The 16,154-nt window shown below is 41.9% G+C and overlaps 2 protein-coding genes across 2 annotated transcripts; both read left to right on the top strand.

The window, feature by feature from the left end:
* The first annotated feature begins 1,067 nt into the window (after window positions 1-1,067).
* LOC129592666 (uncharacterized) lies at window positions 1,068-10,535 on the top strand. The gene is made up of 4 exons (XM_055488755.1): window positions 1,068-1,142; window positions 1,460-1,576; window positions 8,886-8,974; window positions 9,679-10,535. The coding sequence occupies exons 3-4, from the start codon at window positions 8,966-8,968 to the stop codon at window positions 10,303-10,305; spliced, it is 636 nt and encodes a 211-aa protein (XP_055344730.1). The 5' UTR covers window positions 1,068-1,142; window positions 1,460-1,576; window positions 8,886-8,965; the 3' UTR covers window positions 10,306-10,535.
* An 890-nt stretch (window positions 10,536-11,425) lies between these two features.
* Window positions 11,426-15,666, top strand: LOC129592676 (uncharacterized). The gene is made up of 5 exons (XM_055488767.1): window positions 11,426-11,561; window positions 12,257-12,747; window positions 13,600-13,743; window positions 13,858-14,080; window positions 14,691-15,666. Exons 2-5 carry the CDS (start codon window positions 12,434-12,436, stop codon window positions 15,054-15,056), a joined length of 1,047 nt encoding a protein of 348 aa, XP_055344742.1. The 5' UTR covers window positions 11,426-11,561; window positions 12,257-12,433; the 3' UTR covers window positions 15,057-15,666.
* Window positions 15,667-16,154: the final 488 nt, after the last annotated feature.

Raw genomic sequence — 16,154 nt, 5'->3', positions numbered from 1 at the left:
TTTCGGTTAATATGCTCCGAAGTTGAACGCTGGAATTCTGCCAAAATGCACTTCATTTTGTTCCCAGTTTTCGAAAAGTGAACTATGGAAACGCGGTACTACTATCACGGAAATTTGATTTCTGTAATCTAACCGTGATACCAGAATATCAGTATCATACCGTACATAGCTGCACAGTTGTTATACGTAATTAAATTCAGTATGCAGCACCTTGCAACGCACTCATTGCTTTTCACAAGAAATGCGTATAAGATATCATCGATAGAAGTATGTAAGTAAAACGTTGCGAAGGTACTATCGCGGACTGCAGTTATATTGACCAGCAATTACCGATTTTTTTCCAAATTCATCAAAAAATATTTTGGTTTTTCACAAGCTCTTTCTATCTGGAAAAAATTACAGCATGTAAAACCGGTTGAATTGCCGGTAAACCTTTATTTACTGCTTGCATTTTCGGCAAATTTTGGGTGCAACGTGCAAACGTCAAGATTTATTCGCGTTGCATTGATTACTTCATTGATACTTCGGGGCTTTCCGACTTCGGAAACAAAACAGCGTGCTGTAGCAGACTGGTAGGTGCGTGTGGATTTTCATGCTACAAGTACTTTAGATCCCTAATATCACCGTACGTTCTTTCTCAAAGGCGTTAAGTAGACTTTAGAGGGTCTTTACTATGTATGTAGATCTTGTTGGAAATAATGTCATTTTGGCTGTTATATTATTAAAGAAGTATTTAATCTTCCTTTCATCATCTTCATCATAGGTTGGTAAGTGAAAGTACAGTATTATTATACGTACCGTAGTCGTTTAATTTTGGCTAATAATGTTATCAATTCTAAATGGCGCTTTTTGCCAGCCATCCTTGTACCAGATCCATTCTCAGATTTATGAAATAATAATTGTGAAGTGCTTGTCTACTTGTTAAAAATATCTAGCGCTTTTGTGGCTTGCTAAACCTGCAGCAAAATGTTAGTTTGTAACTTTTTTTTAATTTTGAGGAAAGCTTGCTAAGATCCTTCACGTACGATGAAGTCGACCTGACATTAGCGTTTCTGTTACAGCGTGGCTTATACGACTTGCCAGGGCTCGGTCACCACCTCCCCCCTCAGAAAAATCTCATTTTTTGTTTGAAGACACAATAGGTATGGGGAACACTTAAAAAAATACTTTCATCGGCAATGGTCCAGTGGGCGTGGCCAAACACGAATTTAAGTAACGGTTGACATTATTGCATGTGTTGCCGTACTGCCGTCTTGCTGGGCATATGGTGTTACCGATTACTCATTACACTGATAAATTTATTTTGCGAGTTCTGTATTATCCATTACCACTGTAGTTTTACTCCTTGATTTGATTTTGTTTCCTAATTCACTGTTTTGAAAAAGTGGCATTTTTAAAGAATCTCACCACGTATCCAGCTCTAAAATGCAGCACACGCTCTGTTCGGGTTTCAGTGCAGTTAACCAAACACTTGTGGATGTCGTTACCGTGTTATACAACACCACGCTTGATCCGGTTGCCAGCTCCAAGCAAGCGGCAGTTCCTGACCAGTGGCGACAAACCGTATCCGATTCGGGTAACTGGACCAAAAACCAGATATGTCAGGCTTATATTTTCGAAGCCGTCAGTTATCCCATCCTGCTGGCCCTGTGTTCCATCGGCAACGGACTCAACCTCGTTGTACTCATCAGTGAAAATCGTAAAACATCCATGAACTACTACATGACAGCGGTGGCCATTGCCGACTTAGTCATACTGTACGAGTTTACCGAAAATGGTATCATTATGGCTGCGTGCACGGGTAAACTCGGGTGTTGATTGCGTGAACGGGTGACCTTTTTGGGTCCGCACGGGTTTTGGCTGTGGGCACGGGTAGTTTATTTAATTTTAAATTTTTTAAACTAAAATTTATTTACTAATGCTTTAACGTTTTTATATTCCTTTACTTCGGATTTTTATATAATCGCTATAGAATTTCGTCACAAAATCCATACTTTTTTAACAGAAATACAGGTAAGTGGTACCCGGTTCCATTCGAGAAAGAAAACGTTCCTGTTTTCTTCATCCAAAAGATGTCCATTTATATGGGTATTTTTGAGTTCCAAAAAGCCATAATATACGGAAGTACAGTAGTTTCGTAGACCATGCATGTTAGAAGCGAAAATGTACATTAAAACGGCCTCCATGAGTATCCTGAAACAGCCAGCACCCGTGCACGCATCCAACACCCGTGTCGACACCCGTGCAAGCAACCAACACCCGTGTTTTCCCGTGCACGCAGCATCGACCAAAGGATATCTCGTGTACCCGCACAGGAACGCTCGCTTCACGCTCTCCTAAATATATTTCTGCATAGTGTAGGCAGATGACTTTAACAAAAAGCTTAATGTGAAAACCGTTTTTGCGTGCAACTTCCGGTAAGGAGCAACATTGATGACAACACACCTGAAAAGTTTAAACCCTACCAGATGTTTAATGAAACCCTGACTGTTTAAACTCTAACAGATGTGTAAGCCTCACTTTATACCATGTTCTAAACCTTTCCAACATGAACACACGTAAGCGTAAACAAAACTTTTATATGGAACCCAAAGTTTCGGTAAGTTACATTCAAAGTTAGAAAATTAGAGCCGTTTCCAATTTTAACCGTACGGAATTTTATGTTCCCCATTTCGTCCCAACTCGACCCTGCGCGCAGAAACGGTTCTCTTGTCAGTGTCTATAAGTCATTTGGCATTGAGTTACTGTACAATTTCCAGACTTCATGGAACAACCCAAAAAAGTGTATGAGAGTTCGTGAAAATGGAGGTGTCACTGCCTGTGCACGAAATTGGTACCATAATCCATGTCACTTTCCTTAACCCGGTCGACACCATGCATGCCAATTGGCACAGTGGCGAACTTTAATTTCTGTAGCGGTAGAATATGCAGTAAGGAAAGTCTGAATAGTCCGGTTCAAAATAGACCGGAAATTTAGGAAATCCTAGCAATTGTGAGAATTCTGCAAAAGCTGAGTAACGCACGAGATAAGATAAGCTCTCATAACTGGTCCATATTGCGATGATGTGTCTTTTGCACGTTTGTATCCACGCCCCAAATATTCATAAATGTTGCTCTAGAAAAAGCTACTCGAGAGTAGCATATTCGAGCGTCAAAGGCGCCAAAGTTGATAATTTTCTCAGACAACAAAAGCACGCACCAAACTAGAAGTGAAACGCAGTCTACGTAAACTGTATTCTGGTGTATTTACTTTCTTATAGAAATTAATTACGATCATTAATACTCTCACTCACTCTCACTGGATTATTAACTACTGCCAAAATTGCTGCTTACAATTATCTAATTACTGCCATGCCTCCTAAACCAGCAACAGTATCGCAACCAGCTCGCAAGAAGGCCAGAGCGACTGCAGCACAAACCCCACGCATCATGCCAGCTCCGCTTCTCACTTCTGCCCAGTCTGCTCTCCCAGTCTCCGCTTCACCGGCGCTGCCAGATAATCCTCCCGCTCGATCAGATGATGCCGGCGTGCGCGCTTATGAAAGATGGTCAAGGGAGGAGGAGAGAGCATTGGTGGACTGGCTTACTGATTTGACCAACTATGAAAGATGGAAATCAGCTGGACAGGCTGCTGGTCCGGAGAATGCAACAAAGAAGACCAGCGGAGAAACCAAGATAGCTGTAGCACGTGCCATCTCCTTACATATTTCTACGGCCTGTAAGAAGGAGCGGATCGATGGCCAAAACTCAAGCTGAAGATACAATGGTTCGAGCAAAGATACAAAGCGGCAAACGACTGGTTAAACAACACCGGCGCAGGCATCGAGCCAGACCTGGATCGCGCAGGAAGGCTGCAGTCGAACAAAATTAAAGGTAAATAAACAAACGCAAAAACTTATTTTAAAAAATTTTAAAATTTAAAAATGAAAGTTTCTCCTGAATTCGGGCTTATTATTGTCTGACTGAGTGTTGCAACACACTTTATCATCTTTTTAACAACTTTAAAATGTCATCACTTTAAAATTTGTTTCTGCTATAGCAGACAGTTTAAACTAACCATAAAACTGGGAAATGAAGCAAAATGAATGAAATTTAAATTTTAAAAAAAATTGTTTTTTATTAACTTGTCAACGTTTTTTGTTGATAGCACCAAATGTGTTGTCAGAGCTGTTAACTATTGCAGTGTTCATTAATGGTCGTTGACACTACGGATTAAACATTTAAATACTGTACATAGCATGATAGTACATACTATAGTACATGCAGGGTTGCGTAGTACTTCAGGTATACAGTATACTGTATAATTATGTGAATAATACACAGTATGCATACAGAACATGTACAGAATAAAGAATTTAAATAAATACATACAGGCACATTAATTCATACATTCACGTGCGCATCATTTGCAATAGCATGTATAATTGCAGATGTTCTAATCAAGATGTTCCCTTATTTTTACGACCTCGACCCGGTCTTCAGCCTTCGCGCATCGTTTCAGCCGCCATATGTAAAAGAGACAGGCGTGGAAGCTGTGAGCGCGCAAGAAATTATGTACCCTGGAGCAGATGGGACAGATGCTGACATCGACGATAGCGCCGACGCGGATCCACAAACGCCGCCGGCACAGCCATCGTCCAGCAGTAGTACTGCGACCAAACAGACTGCAAGCCCAGATGAAGATCACCGCAGCCATGCCGACAAGCGTCTGGAGGGCGACGCAAGTTCAGATTCTGACGGAGAAATTTCTGCCCGTCATATAAAAGAAATTAATGGACCGCAAAAGAAAATGTTGAAGAAACCACCAGCTGCAAAAGCTACGATGTTGTTTTCGGAAACGCTTATGCATTTGGATAAGGGCCGATCGTCTCGGTTGGAGAAGAAAATGGAATCCACAAACATGCGCGCCATGGAAAAATCTGCACTTGAACGAAAAAGGTTGGAGCTGCAAGAAAAACAACTGGAAGGAGAAGCGGAGGAACGAAAGATCCGGTTAATTGAGGCAGAAAACAGACGTATGGAACTTCGACTAAGGTCAAGAGAAACTGGTTTGGATTTGTAAGAATAAATTTGCTGTTTTAATTAAATACCGAACAACTGCTTAATTATTTTCCACTTTTTTATTTCCATCAGCACTGCATCGCGGTTAAAAATTACACCTGTATACATAATTATTTTATTCTGCCATACTAGTTAAAACCGCGTTTTTCATTCGTTCTCTTTTCTGCGGCCCTTCTTCTGTTTCAGGAATTAAATCTGGTGCTTGGTTTCCCGGTTCGTTCGACGCTTCGTGTGGCAGCTGCCCCCACTGTATCTCGTATGGATCGCTCATTTCGATACAAAAATTATGCAATACTACACATGCGCGGAACCATAGAACAGCACGAGCGTGGTCATTTTGACAAGTAATTACATTTCTTAGTCCTTTCAAACACTGAAAACGATTTTTTAACATGCCGATACAGTGCTCTACACGTACTCTAGTCTTTGAATGCTGCTTGTTGAAGCGCCGGTTAGCCAAACTTTTGCGCTTTTCCGATTTCCGGTATGGCGGCAAAACTGTTGTGCTGATTGCGTAAGCGCTATCCGCCAAAATGTATTCATCCTTTCTGAAATATTTGCGCGGGTTCCGGTACAGGTCAGTGCTCTTGTAAACACGGCTATCGTGAGCAGAGCCGGTGAAGCCACATGACGTATAAATGATTCGCTTCGAATAATCGCATACGATCATGGCAGATAAAGCGTACCGCTTCTTCCGGTTGAAGTAGTCCTCACCGTTTAAGGAAGGTTTCGCGGCAAGGACAATGTCGGTACCGTCAACGAAGCCGATGCAGCTGGGAAAATGACACTTATCTTTAATTCGTTTCTTGATTATCCGTTTCTCTGCTGTGCTTGGCCACCGTACCATATCCTTTTCTAGGGATACAATCGCAACAATAACACGCTTCGTAAACCAGTCGACAGCCCCTTCCGATATCCCAAATTTGCGAGCCACAGTTGCGACAGCAGCGGCATTTCCGCATGAACCGAACCGGCACAGGGCTACTGCGAGTTGTTTGGCGACAGGTGCTTGGCAGTGATTGGACTTGCCTTTAAAATTGGATGGTCGATGATGCGGCCAAGTACGGCATCAAACGTTGCTCGCGACATCCGCATCTCCTGTCGAAACCGGCTTTCATCCAGGCTGAACAGAAGGTCATCGTAGAAGGCGGTGTTCTTTGGTACAAACGACCTCGCAACATACCGTACATTATCCAGGTAGAAACGCAACATCAAAGGCGAAATTAAATCAGAAAATTCATCATCGCTGCTGTCTTCACTATCGGAATCGCTGCTACTGTTATCAGAGTCTCCGGACTCACTACTACTATCATTAAAGTAATCCAAGTAGTCACGTAATATAATATGCTCAAGTAATTTGATAGCCGGAAGGCGTTCATTAACTCGCGACATTTTTAAATTAATTTTCTGCGCTGTTGTTCTGCTGTAATAAGTCCAATGCAAGCTGTGCCATCATAGAAAACAAAACTGCGCTTTCTCTTAACTGCACGATTTGCCGCTCTCAAAATTGCCCGCTCGATGCAGATATGTGATGCATCATTGCCGTGCAGTTATTTGCTGTTTGTTAAGGTTCAAAGTGCGATTTTTTTAAGCGTGTGTCACAGATTTCGTTCGTTGAAATCTTCGTGATTGAATCTTGAGCCTAACTAATGATTTTATTGTGAACTAGAGATGTTAAAGAGCCGGTCACAAATTATGACACTAAATATTCAGATACTGGTTGAGGCCGGTGGTCGACTGAAGTCCACCAAACCGGAGCTAAAATGGTTCGCAGAGGTCTTGGCTACCGGCTGAGAGAGTCCCGCATCAGATAATTAAGAAAAAAATCACACTTCAAGTATTCATAGGACTTCATCCAAAGAAGAACAGGTCAAACACACGTAGATGGACACCGTCCGACTACGGTCCTTGAAAAATTTTGTGCCAATTTTGACACGCATGGGTTTGATACTATTTTATGCCAGAATTTTAAAATTCTGCAAAAAAATCTTGGAGAAAGGTAAAATTCAGCAGGTGCAATAAAAAAACTTAACATGATCAGCTCTTTTCAATGATAAGGATTTAGTGGTCATCAAAGTGACCACTGGTCACTCTTGGCAAAAAAATTAAAAAAAATTTGCTAAAAAGACCAGTAGCGCGAAAACTGAAGTATTATACCAATACGGTGTCAATAGAACCTCTTCATGCATCTCTCCTGCACAAATTGTAATGTGCAGAAAAGGTGCAACAGGGGTGTAAAAATTAAAATGTTATAGATGGCTTGTTAATGCCTTATCGGCGTTTGGCGCAAACATGACCGACAGGCAGACAGTAGGCGCCTTGCAGACCAGGTCACGGTCCTGTGTTTCCGTCACTTCTGTTACGTCTGATGTGTACGAATTGTGAATGCTGAAGCGTTTACACAACAGATATACACCTACAGTTCACTCAGAAGCACTCAATGGAAGACATGCGAAAACTTGCTTTCAGTACACCAGTAGCGTCGATTTCTGTGACCAATCGTGGTTGCAGTAGTGGTGAAAAAATGTGCTTTTTGCGTTAGATCAGTCTTGCTGCTAGCTGCTGCGGTAAAATAATGACAAGAACAACATGGATACAGCAACTGTAATAAAAGGTGGCCTAAGATACGTATGTAATTGTACATCTGGTCTCTGATAAAATCGTAAAAGGGTTAACACATCCCTAACATAGCACTGTGCAACGTCTGCCTTCCTTTCGGGACGCAGGTGCTCTTACGAGGTAGTGCAGACTGTAGTTGACCATGGCTTCCCTACCGATATCATGGCAGCTCTGGTCCAAACAGCGCACAGGGATTAATGCAAGCATTACCGTATCTGTCAGGGCGGTCAAGGCAGGATTATGTGCCATGTGACGCATCTTCTGTAGAAACAACTTTCTGTTATAGCAAACGCGGTGCTAGCTGATACTGTTTTCCTAGATCACAAAGCGTTTTCAAAGTTTTTTTGACTATTTGCCAAGCACATTATGTCATGCCGGCTCAGATTGGTGGTTTTATGTATTTTCATATGTGCTGACCAGTGGTCATCTTGACCAATCAAGTTACCTAGCTGCATAGCCCTCGTCATGCTCTTTTACTTAAGCTACTTACGGATCCTGTGCGATTTTTTTGTGAATTACTATTTGAGTAAACCTATACCGTGCCAATTGGCTCAGTTACCATCCGTGCCATTTTGGCATCGTGGTGTCCTGGTTGACCTATGGTCAGAAAAATTTCACGAAAAATAATTTTCCTTAATTGAATTTTTTTGTCGAGGAATACCAATTTTCAGATCGGTATTCCCACTCCTTCTAGTACCCGGCGTTGGTAGGTTAAGATAAGTTTATTCTTAGAAAGTTACACACTTATATAATGACACTTATCGGTGATGTTTCCAGATGGTCGATGATGCCGTATGTTATCTGGAACACGAGTGTCATCTTCGAGCTACCGTACAAAAATCCCGGAAATACTGTAAGTCAATTGTAGCTATGGTGGTGCCGTATACTGTATGGATACAAAAAATACAATATTTCTGCATCTGTGCGACTGGTAAAAACAACCTTCCTAGTAGCCTAAATAAAAACAATCCTCGGCGACTCTTCGCATCGCAATACAGGGGTGTTGTTAATTGTTACGTATGTGTAAGGAAATCCTGACCGGAGTTAACTGTCTTTATCTGTAATATTTAGGACTCTGATAGTGTTCTCTTTGGAGCGATTGCTGGCCATCACGCAACCATTCAGCATCAAACGGCTCCAAGCAGCCGCAACAGCCCGCGTTATCATCTTGGCGCTGTTTTTCATTTCTTCAATTTTTTCTGTAGGCAGTTTCGTTAAGGGCTGGTACAACTGGAAGTACTCACAGACGCCGGGATGGCTGCAAAACTGGTCGGATCTGCAAGATATGGCAGAGGTAAACTTGAGCTGTTTCTTGTGGAGTCAGGCTAGAAAACTATCACGGTGAGAAGGAACGAACGTTCTGCTCTTTCGTTCCTCATAAACCAAAATCCACCAGCAATGACAACACCATAATAGGCCACGACATTGCCATAGACTGCCATACGCCATGCGGATTACAATTGCTGATAATAATTAGCTGAGTACATAATCAGAGTGCGACGTTTTCCTATTGTTCACCTCAGCTTTCTTTTCGTCAGTTGACATTCCTATCATGTTTCGTTACATTACTGTACGTGACCGCAGCATGGAGCATTAAGACACTTGTGGTGAGGCCGGAAATGTTTTCAGTTTGCATGACTTAAATTTCTTTGTTGCTGCCTATGAGTGGCTGAGCGCTTTTAACCAGATCGTTTGAGGCATTTGTATGGCATACGAAGTATTTTAACCATTATTTTTTTGCCTGGATAAAAGCATGTACTACTGCAAAGTTCGTGGCTGAGCTGCACTGGCCAAAACACCCGTTATTTGCCCGAAGCATGCAGTGTAGTTAATCATAAATGCATTAATGCTTACCATGAACTGCAATAAGACCCGCTGCTTTATTTACTGTGAGATATTTCTCGAACTGTAAGAAACGCTTCGGATGCGTCAAAATGTGTCGAAAACAATTCTAAAGACTTCAGATATGTGTATAAAATGTGTCTCTGTTATCTGCAGATGGTAGCGATGTTCATCAAGTTTTTTGGCTTACTGATCATCAACCTTCTGGTTATCGCTGCCATCCGGCGTGCTGCCATCCGGCGTCAGCATCTGTTGGTCACTGGGAAGCAGCGTGCCGCTCAAAACGCCGGTGAGGAACGGCGCTCTCGCAACAGCAACTACCTGTTACTGGGCAGTGCCGGCCTCTATCTGTTCTCAACGCTGCCGAGTCTGGTGTACAAAATTCTGATCATTGCCGAAACCAATCATTCGTACAACTTCGACAAGTCAGCCAAAAGCTTCGCCACACCATTTTGCCAAACGTTCTTCTCGGTTAATTATTCTATCAATTTCTTTCTGTATTTAACCGTCAGTGAACGATATCGGGTGCAGTTCATCCGCCTCTTCGCTGGTGTTTTCTGTCCAGAAGGGCTCAGGAGACACGTCTATAAATACAGAGACAGCAGCCGCATTTGTGCTGCGAGCGTCAGAAATCCGCAGGCTGCGGCTGACAAGCCGCAACTCATCCGAATGAAGGCCGTCGGTGCGGTGGAAGATGAGGACCGTAACCGCTGCGAGCTTGATGTTCTGCGCAGGGCACAAAGCGAAATGACAAGAAATTATCGGGAAAGTGAGAGCACATAACTGCGAATTAAAGAACCACTCATAGGGGTTGTTGAATCCTTTTGCCAGGCAAAGTGTTTCTGGTTTTGCAGATAATACGGTAACAAAAATTTCGAGTACGAGTGTATTATGTCATGCAAGATTTACTTGCTTTCAAATATGTAGAATGCTACCATATATGCCAATGGCGCTTTGCTGCTTGTATGGCTGCGTTCCCGGCTTTAAATGAAGAGAAAATTTCTGAAAACTGATACTCCGCTGTAAACGCCAAAGATACCAGCAGCAACTTTGTGGCGACCTTTCCGGCGGGATGGCGCCCGAAATGCGCGGGCTGCTGTGTACAAGTCAGAGATCACCAAATTGAAAACCGTCGATAGAAGATAAGGACCGTAATAGCCGTGAACATCATGTAATGCGCAGGACACAGAGCGAGATGCATAAAAATGATCGAGAGTGTGAAGATAAGTGATACCGAGTTGACACACATCTGATATTCGCCGCAACAAAATCTTTTTACTATGCACAATGCTTGTTTTAATTTGTGTTTTTGTGCTCTAGTCTTAACAAACACGTTAAGACTTAGTTTCTAGCGGTTCATCCATCCATATACTGTACTGTATTGCCTCTCTCCTTTGAAATAAAACACTTTTCGAAGTTGAACACTAGAATTCTGCCAAAATGCATTTTATTTTATTCCAAATTTTTAAAGAGAACAAACGAACAAAAGGGGCGTTTGAAAGTATTCAGCACCTTACAATGCATTTTTTGCTCTACACAAGAAATGTGCGTATATGATATGTAATTAAAATGTTATCAAGTTAATCACAATTCACAAACAGTTAAATTAGCGACCAGTTAACGACTTTTCCCAAATTCATCAAAAAACCTACTGGTGTTGCAAAATCTTTTTGAAAAAAATCTAAGCAGGTAAAACCGGTTGAATTGCCGGTAAACCTTTATTTATTGCTTGCATTTTCGGCAAATTTTGGGTATAAACGTCAAAATTTATTCACGTTGAATTGATTACTTTGCGCCGATTCTTCGGGGCTTTTCGACCCCAGAAGCAAAACAGCGTGCTTTAACAGAGTGGTAGGTGCGTGTGGATTTCCATGCTACTTTATATCTTTAATATTACGGCATATTCTGTCTTTGGACTGTAGAGGATCTCTGCTACTGTAGATTCCATTGGAACTAATGTGATGTTGGCTGCTGTACTCATAGTATTAAAGAAGTACATAATAACTGAGCTTCATTTTCATTATTTCCATCATCGGTTGGTATGTAAAAGTACTATCATACTGGAGTCGTTTAATTTTGGCTAACGATGTTAATAATTATTCGAAATGGCGCTTTTTACCAGTCGTTCTTGTACGACATTCATTCTTAAATTTAGAAAATAAAATACATTTCATTTATTGCGAATTGCTTGGCTGATTGATGAATTAGGTTTCTATCGTTTTTGTGGCTTGATAGCCTTGATAAGCAGCAGAATTTTCGTCTGTAAATTTTGTTTTTTTTTTAATTTTGTAGAGAGTTTGCCAAGATTTTCAAGTACGATGAAGTCGACCTGACGTCAGCGCATCTGCTACAGCATGGCTTTTATGATTTATAAAATACTTACTGCTTGATAAGAAATCTTATAAAATACTTACTGCTTGATAAGATCCTGAAATCTAAATAACAGTATAATGTTTGTAAAAATACTTTGGCAGCCTTTTGCCGTGCCAAAGCATTGATAATAAGTATAATTAATAAAAAAACGTTAACATCACAACGAGTGTGACGTTGTTTAGAATTAGTTTATCCTAATTCTCATCTTATTACTGTGTCACTCCAATAAACGTGAGTGCAAAAGTTTTCTTAAACCTTTAGACAGTTTTAATAATATTAATATTTTAATTACCCGAGACTCGAGTCGACGTCAATGTACTCGTAGTGTACGTTTTATGTGATGCAGTTGAATTCTTTTAAGGTGAAACTGTTGCTCGACTTCCATTCTGTGCTACTACGGATAGAAAGCTGACCACGACAACAGTCAACCTGTTTTTGGTAAACAACCTCGAACTTTCGTACAATAAGTCGATACGCCAGGGAACTGCAACCGTATCTTTGGCAGTGCCGCATAAACTGTTGGCAATTGACATCATCCATGAACAGTTCTTTATTTAACCAACCGCTGACGGATGTCGTTACCCTATTATGCAACAGCACGCTTGCTTCGGTTGTCACTATCAAGCAAAAGGCTGATACTGACCAGTGGCGACAAACCGTATCCGGATCGGGCAACTGGACCAAAAACCAGATATATCAGGCTTATATTTTCGAAGCCGTCAGCTATCCCATCTTGCTGGTTCTCTGTACCATCGGCAACGGGCTCAACCTCGTTGTGCTCATCAGTGAAAAGAGAAAAACATCCATGAACTGCTACATGACAGCGGAGGCCATTGCCGACTTGGTCCTATTGTACGAGTTTGCCGAAAATGGTATTTCGTGTACCAGCACAGGAACGCTTGTTTTCACGCACTCCCAAACACATTTACGCAGAGTGCAGGCAACGGACTTTAAGCTTCAGGTGAAAACCGCTTGTGCGTGCAACTTCCGGTCGGAAAGCTGCATCAATTAACATAAGACTTGAAAATTTTAAACTTTAACAGATGTGCCTAGTCTCCCTTTAGAGCGAGGCTTTAAAAATTTGAACATGGATGCAGGTAGGCATAAACACAATTTTTTCATGGAATCCAAGGTTGCAGGTTTTTTTTCTCCAACTTTCAAGTTAGAAAATTAAACCTATTCCCATTTTACCTTATGGATTTTATTTCTCCGCAACACCCCAACTGGACGTTGCGTGCCCAACAGAAACAGTTCTCATGTCAGTGGACTTAAGTCATTGTCATTGAGTCCCATACAATTGTCGTATTTCATGGAACAGTAAAAAAAGTGTATGGGAGTTCGTGAAAGTGGAAGTGGCACTACATCGATTTCGCCCGTAAATTGCTCAAGCTCGCTTTACGGGCCCAGCAGCTTGCTCACCAGCAACAGCCGCTGTCTCTGTTCTGTGTCTCCGCTCACTCGATCAGGTGCGCATGGCTAAAGCCGCAAAACCGGTTTTGCGGCTTTAGCCATGTGCTGATGTCCATTAACTCCATTTTACGTGAGTGAGCAACCAGCTGACCTGTACAGTGAGCTTACAAGTTAAGCAATTTACGGGCGAAATCGATGTACAGATATCTGTGCACGAAACTGGCACCATATTCCATGCCACTCCTTAAGACAATGTTCTTTTCAGAACGCTACATTTATCGATGATGTTTGCAGGTGGTCGATGTTGCCGCAGTTTATCTGGAACACGAGTGTCAACTTCAAGCTACCGTACAAAAATCCCGGAAACAAAGCAATTGTGGCTATGGTAGTGCCGTATGTTGTATGGATACGAGAAACATTTCTGCATCTGTGTGACTGGTAAAACATACCTTTCTAGCATCTTAAACAAAAACTCTTGCAATAAAGTTTTTTTAGTTGTAACGTATAAGGAACTGCCGATCGAAATCAGCGGTCTTTATCTGTGGTATTTAGGGTTCTGATAGTGTTCTCTTTGGAGCGATTGTTGGCCATCACGCAACCATTCAGCACCAAACGGCTCCAAGCTGCTGCAACAGCCCGTCTCATCATCGTGGCGCTGTTTTTCTTTTCCTCAGTTTTTTCTGTATGCAATTTTGTTACGGGTTGGTACAATTGGAAGTACTCACAGACGCCGGGATGGCTGCAGAACTGGTCGGATGTACAAGATGTGGCAGAGGTAAATTTGAGCCGTTTCTGTGGAGTCAGGCTAGAAAACTGTCACAGTGAGAAGGAACGAACGTTTTACTCTTTCGCTCCTCATGAACTAAAATCACCAGCAATGACAATACAATAGTAACTGAGTAATCAAAGCACCGTTTTCCTATTGCTTACCTTAGCATTTTTTCCGTCAGCTGACCTTCTCATCATGCTGCTTTGCATTACGTGACCGCAGCATGGAGCACAAAGACACTGATGGTGAGGCGGAATTGTTTCAGTTTGCATGGCTTGAGTGTCTTTGCTGGTGCCTGCTGAGTGGTGTGGTGCTATAAACCAAATCGTATATATGAGGCATTTTCATGGAGTATTTTCTGTCTGGTTTAGAAGAGCTATTGTATTACTCCAATGGTCGTGGGCCGTGGCTGAGTTGCACTGACAAAATTACACGTTACCTGCCCGAAATGTGCAATGTAGTCAAATGCATTAATGCCTAGACTGCAATAAGCCCAGCTGCATCATTTACTTTTAGATGTTCCTTGAACTGTAAGCACGCTTCGGATGCGTTAGAACGTTTAGAAAAAACTTTTAAAATTTCAGGTATGTGCATAAACCTTGTCTGTTGTCTGCAGGTGGTGGTGATGTTCATTAAGTTTTTTGGCTCATTGATCATCAACCTTCTGGTTATCGCTGCCATCCGGCGTGCTGCCATCCGGCGCCAGCATCTGTTTGTCACTGGGCAGCAGCGTGCCGCACAGACCGGCGGTCATGAATGGCGCTATCGCAACAGCAACTATCTGTTAATAGGCAGTGCCTGCCTCTATCTGTTCACGATGCTACCTAGTCTCGTATACAAGATTCTTATCATTGCCGAAACCAATCATTTGTACAACTTCGACAAGTCAGCAAAACTTTCGCCACGCCCTTTTGCCAAACGTCCTTTTGGTCAACTATTCTATCAATTTCTTTCTGTATTTAACCGTCAGCGAAAGATATAGGGTGCAGTTCGTCTGTCTCTTTGCCGGTTTTTTTGTCCGGAATGGCTAAAGAGAAACGCACATAAATACAGAGACATCAGCAGCATTTGGGTTACGACCGTCAGAAATCCGCAAGCTGCTGTGTACAAGCCCGAAATCACCAAAATGATGAGCGCCAATGTGGTGGAAGATAAGGACCGGAGCCGCCGTGAACATCATGTGTTGCGCAGGACACATTAAAGCGAAGTGCCAAAAAATGGTCGGGAAAGTGAGAATAAGTAATCCCGAGTCAATGAACGTCTCATACGGGTTGGTTAAATTAATCATTTTACAGTGCACAGTGTTTTTAGTTTTGCACTATCATTGAACTGCAGCAAAATTTTGAGTACGAGTATGCGTACCTTAGTTTATTTAAAATAGAACTGATTTTCAAGTATAATGTTGCTACCACATTAACCACTAGCACTTTTCTTGGCTACAGTATGTGATGGCTTTGTTCTCCGCTTTCCTGAGGATGAAATTTTCGGAAACTACATTTGTTGTACTACGCTGTGCGACACAAACATTCTCAAACTGTCTGGGATAACTGCTTACGAATGCTGCTTATTGGCTACCGTGGTACACATTTTTTTGCCAGAGACAAGAAAAAGCCTGGAAAATTAATAGAGGCCCTCACTGGAATTTTTTAGCTCCAGTTGCAACCCAGTTATTCCACTGAAACGTGGTTATTCCACTTATTCTTTTATAAACAATGACATGTGGATGAACTAATCCGGAACAATTATTTCGCTGCTAAATATCAAATCAAAACACGTATGCAGACAAAAAAGGGTCAGAAGGAAACCAATTTCTGAAGAGTAATAGGAATTCCAGACTCATGTGGAAACAAGCAGTCGTCATCCGTTACTTATTGGACGCACAATGCAGGCAAGATGTAGCAGCATCTGATAACAACAAGCATGATAACAACAGCAGCAACAAACTGATTGTAAGGATCAAACTACCGCTAACTAATCTCGCATGTGCTGCCCAGGCCAGGTACACGTCAACTTCGAGAGAGTCGCATTCAAAGCATTTTTCATCGTACCGGAATACAGCATCCCATGCACACAATGCAGA

This window comes from Paramacrobiotus metropolitanus, unplaced genomic scaffold (genome assembly GCF_019649055.1).
Source record: "Paramacrobiotus metropolitanus isolate TYO unplaced genomic scaffold, Prichtersi_v1.0 Parri_scaffold0000054, whole genome shotgun sequence".
Taxonomy (NCBI): Eukaryota; Metazoa; Tardigrada; class Eutardigrada; order Parachela; family Macrobiotidae; genus Paramacrobiotus; species Paramacrobiotus metropolitanus.
This window is presented reverse-complemented; position numbering and strand designations above follow the sequence as displayed.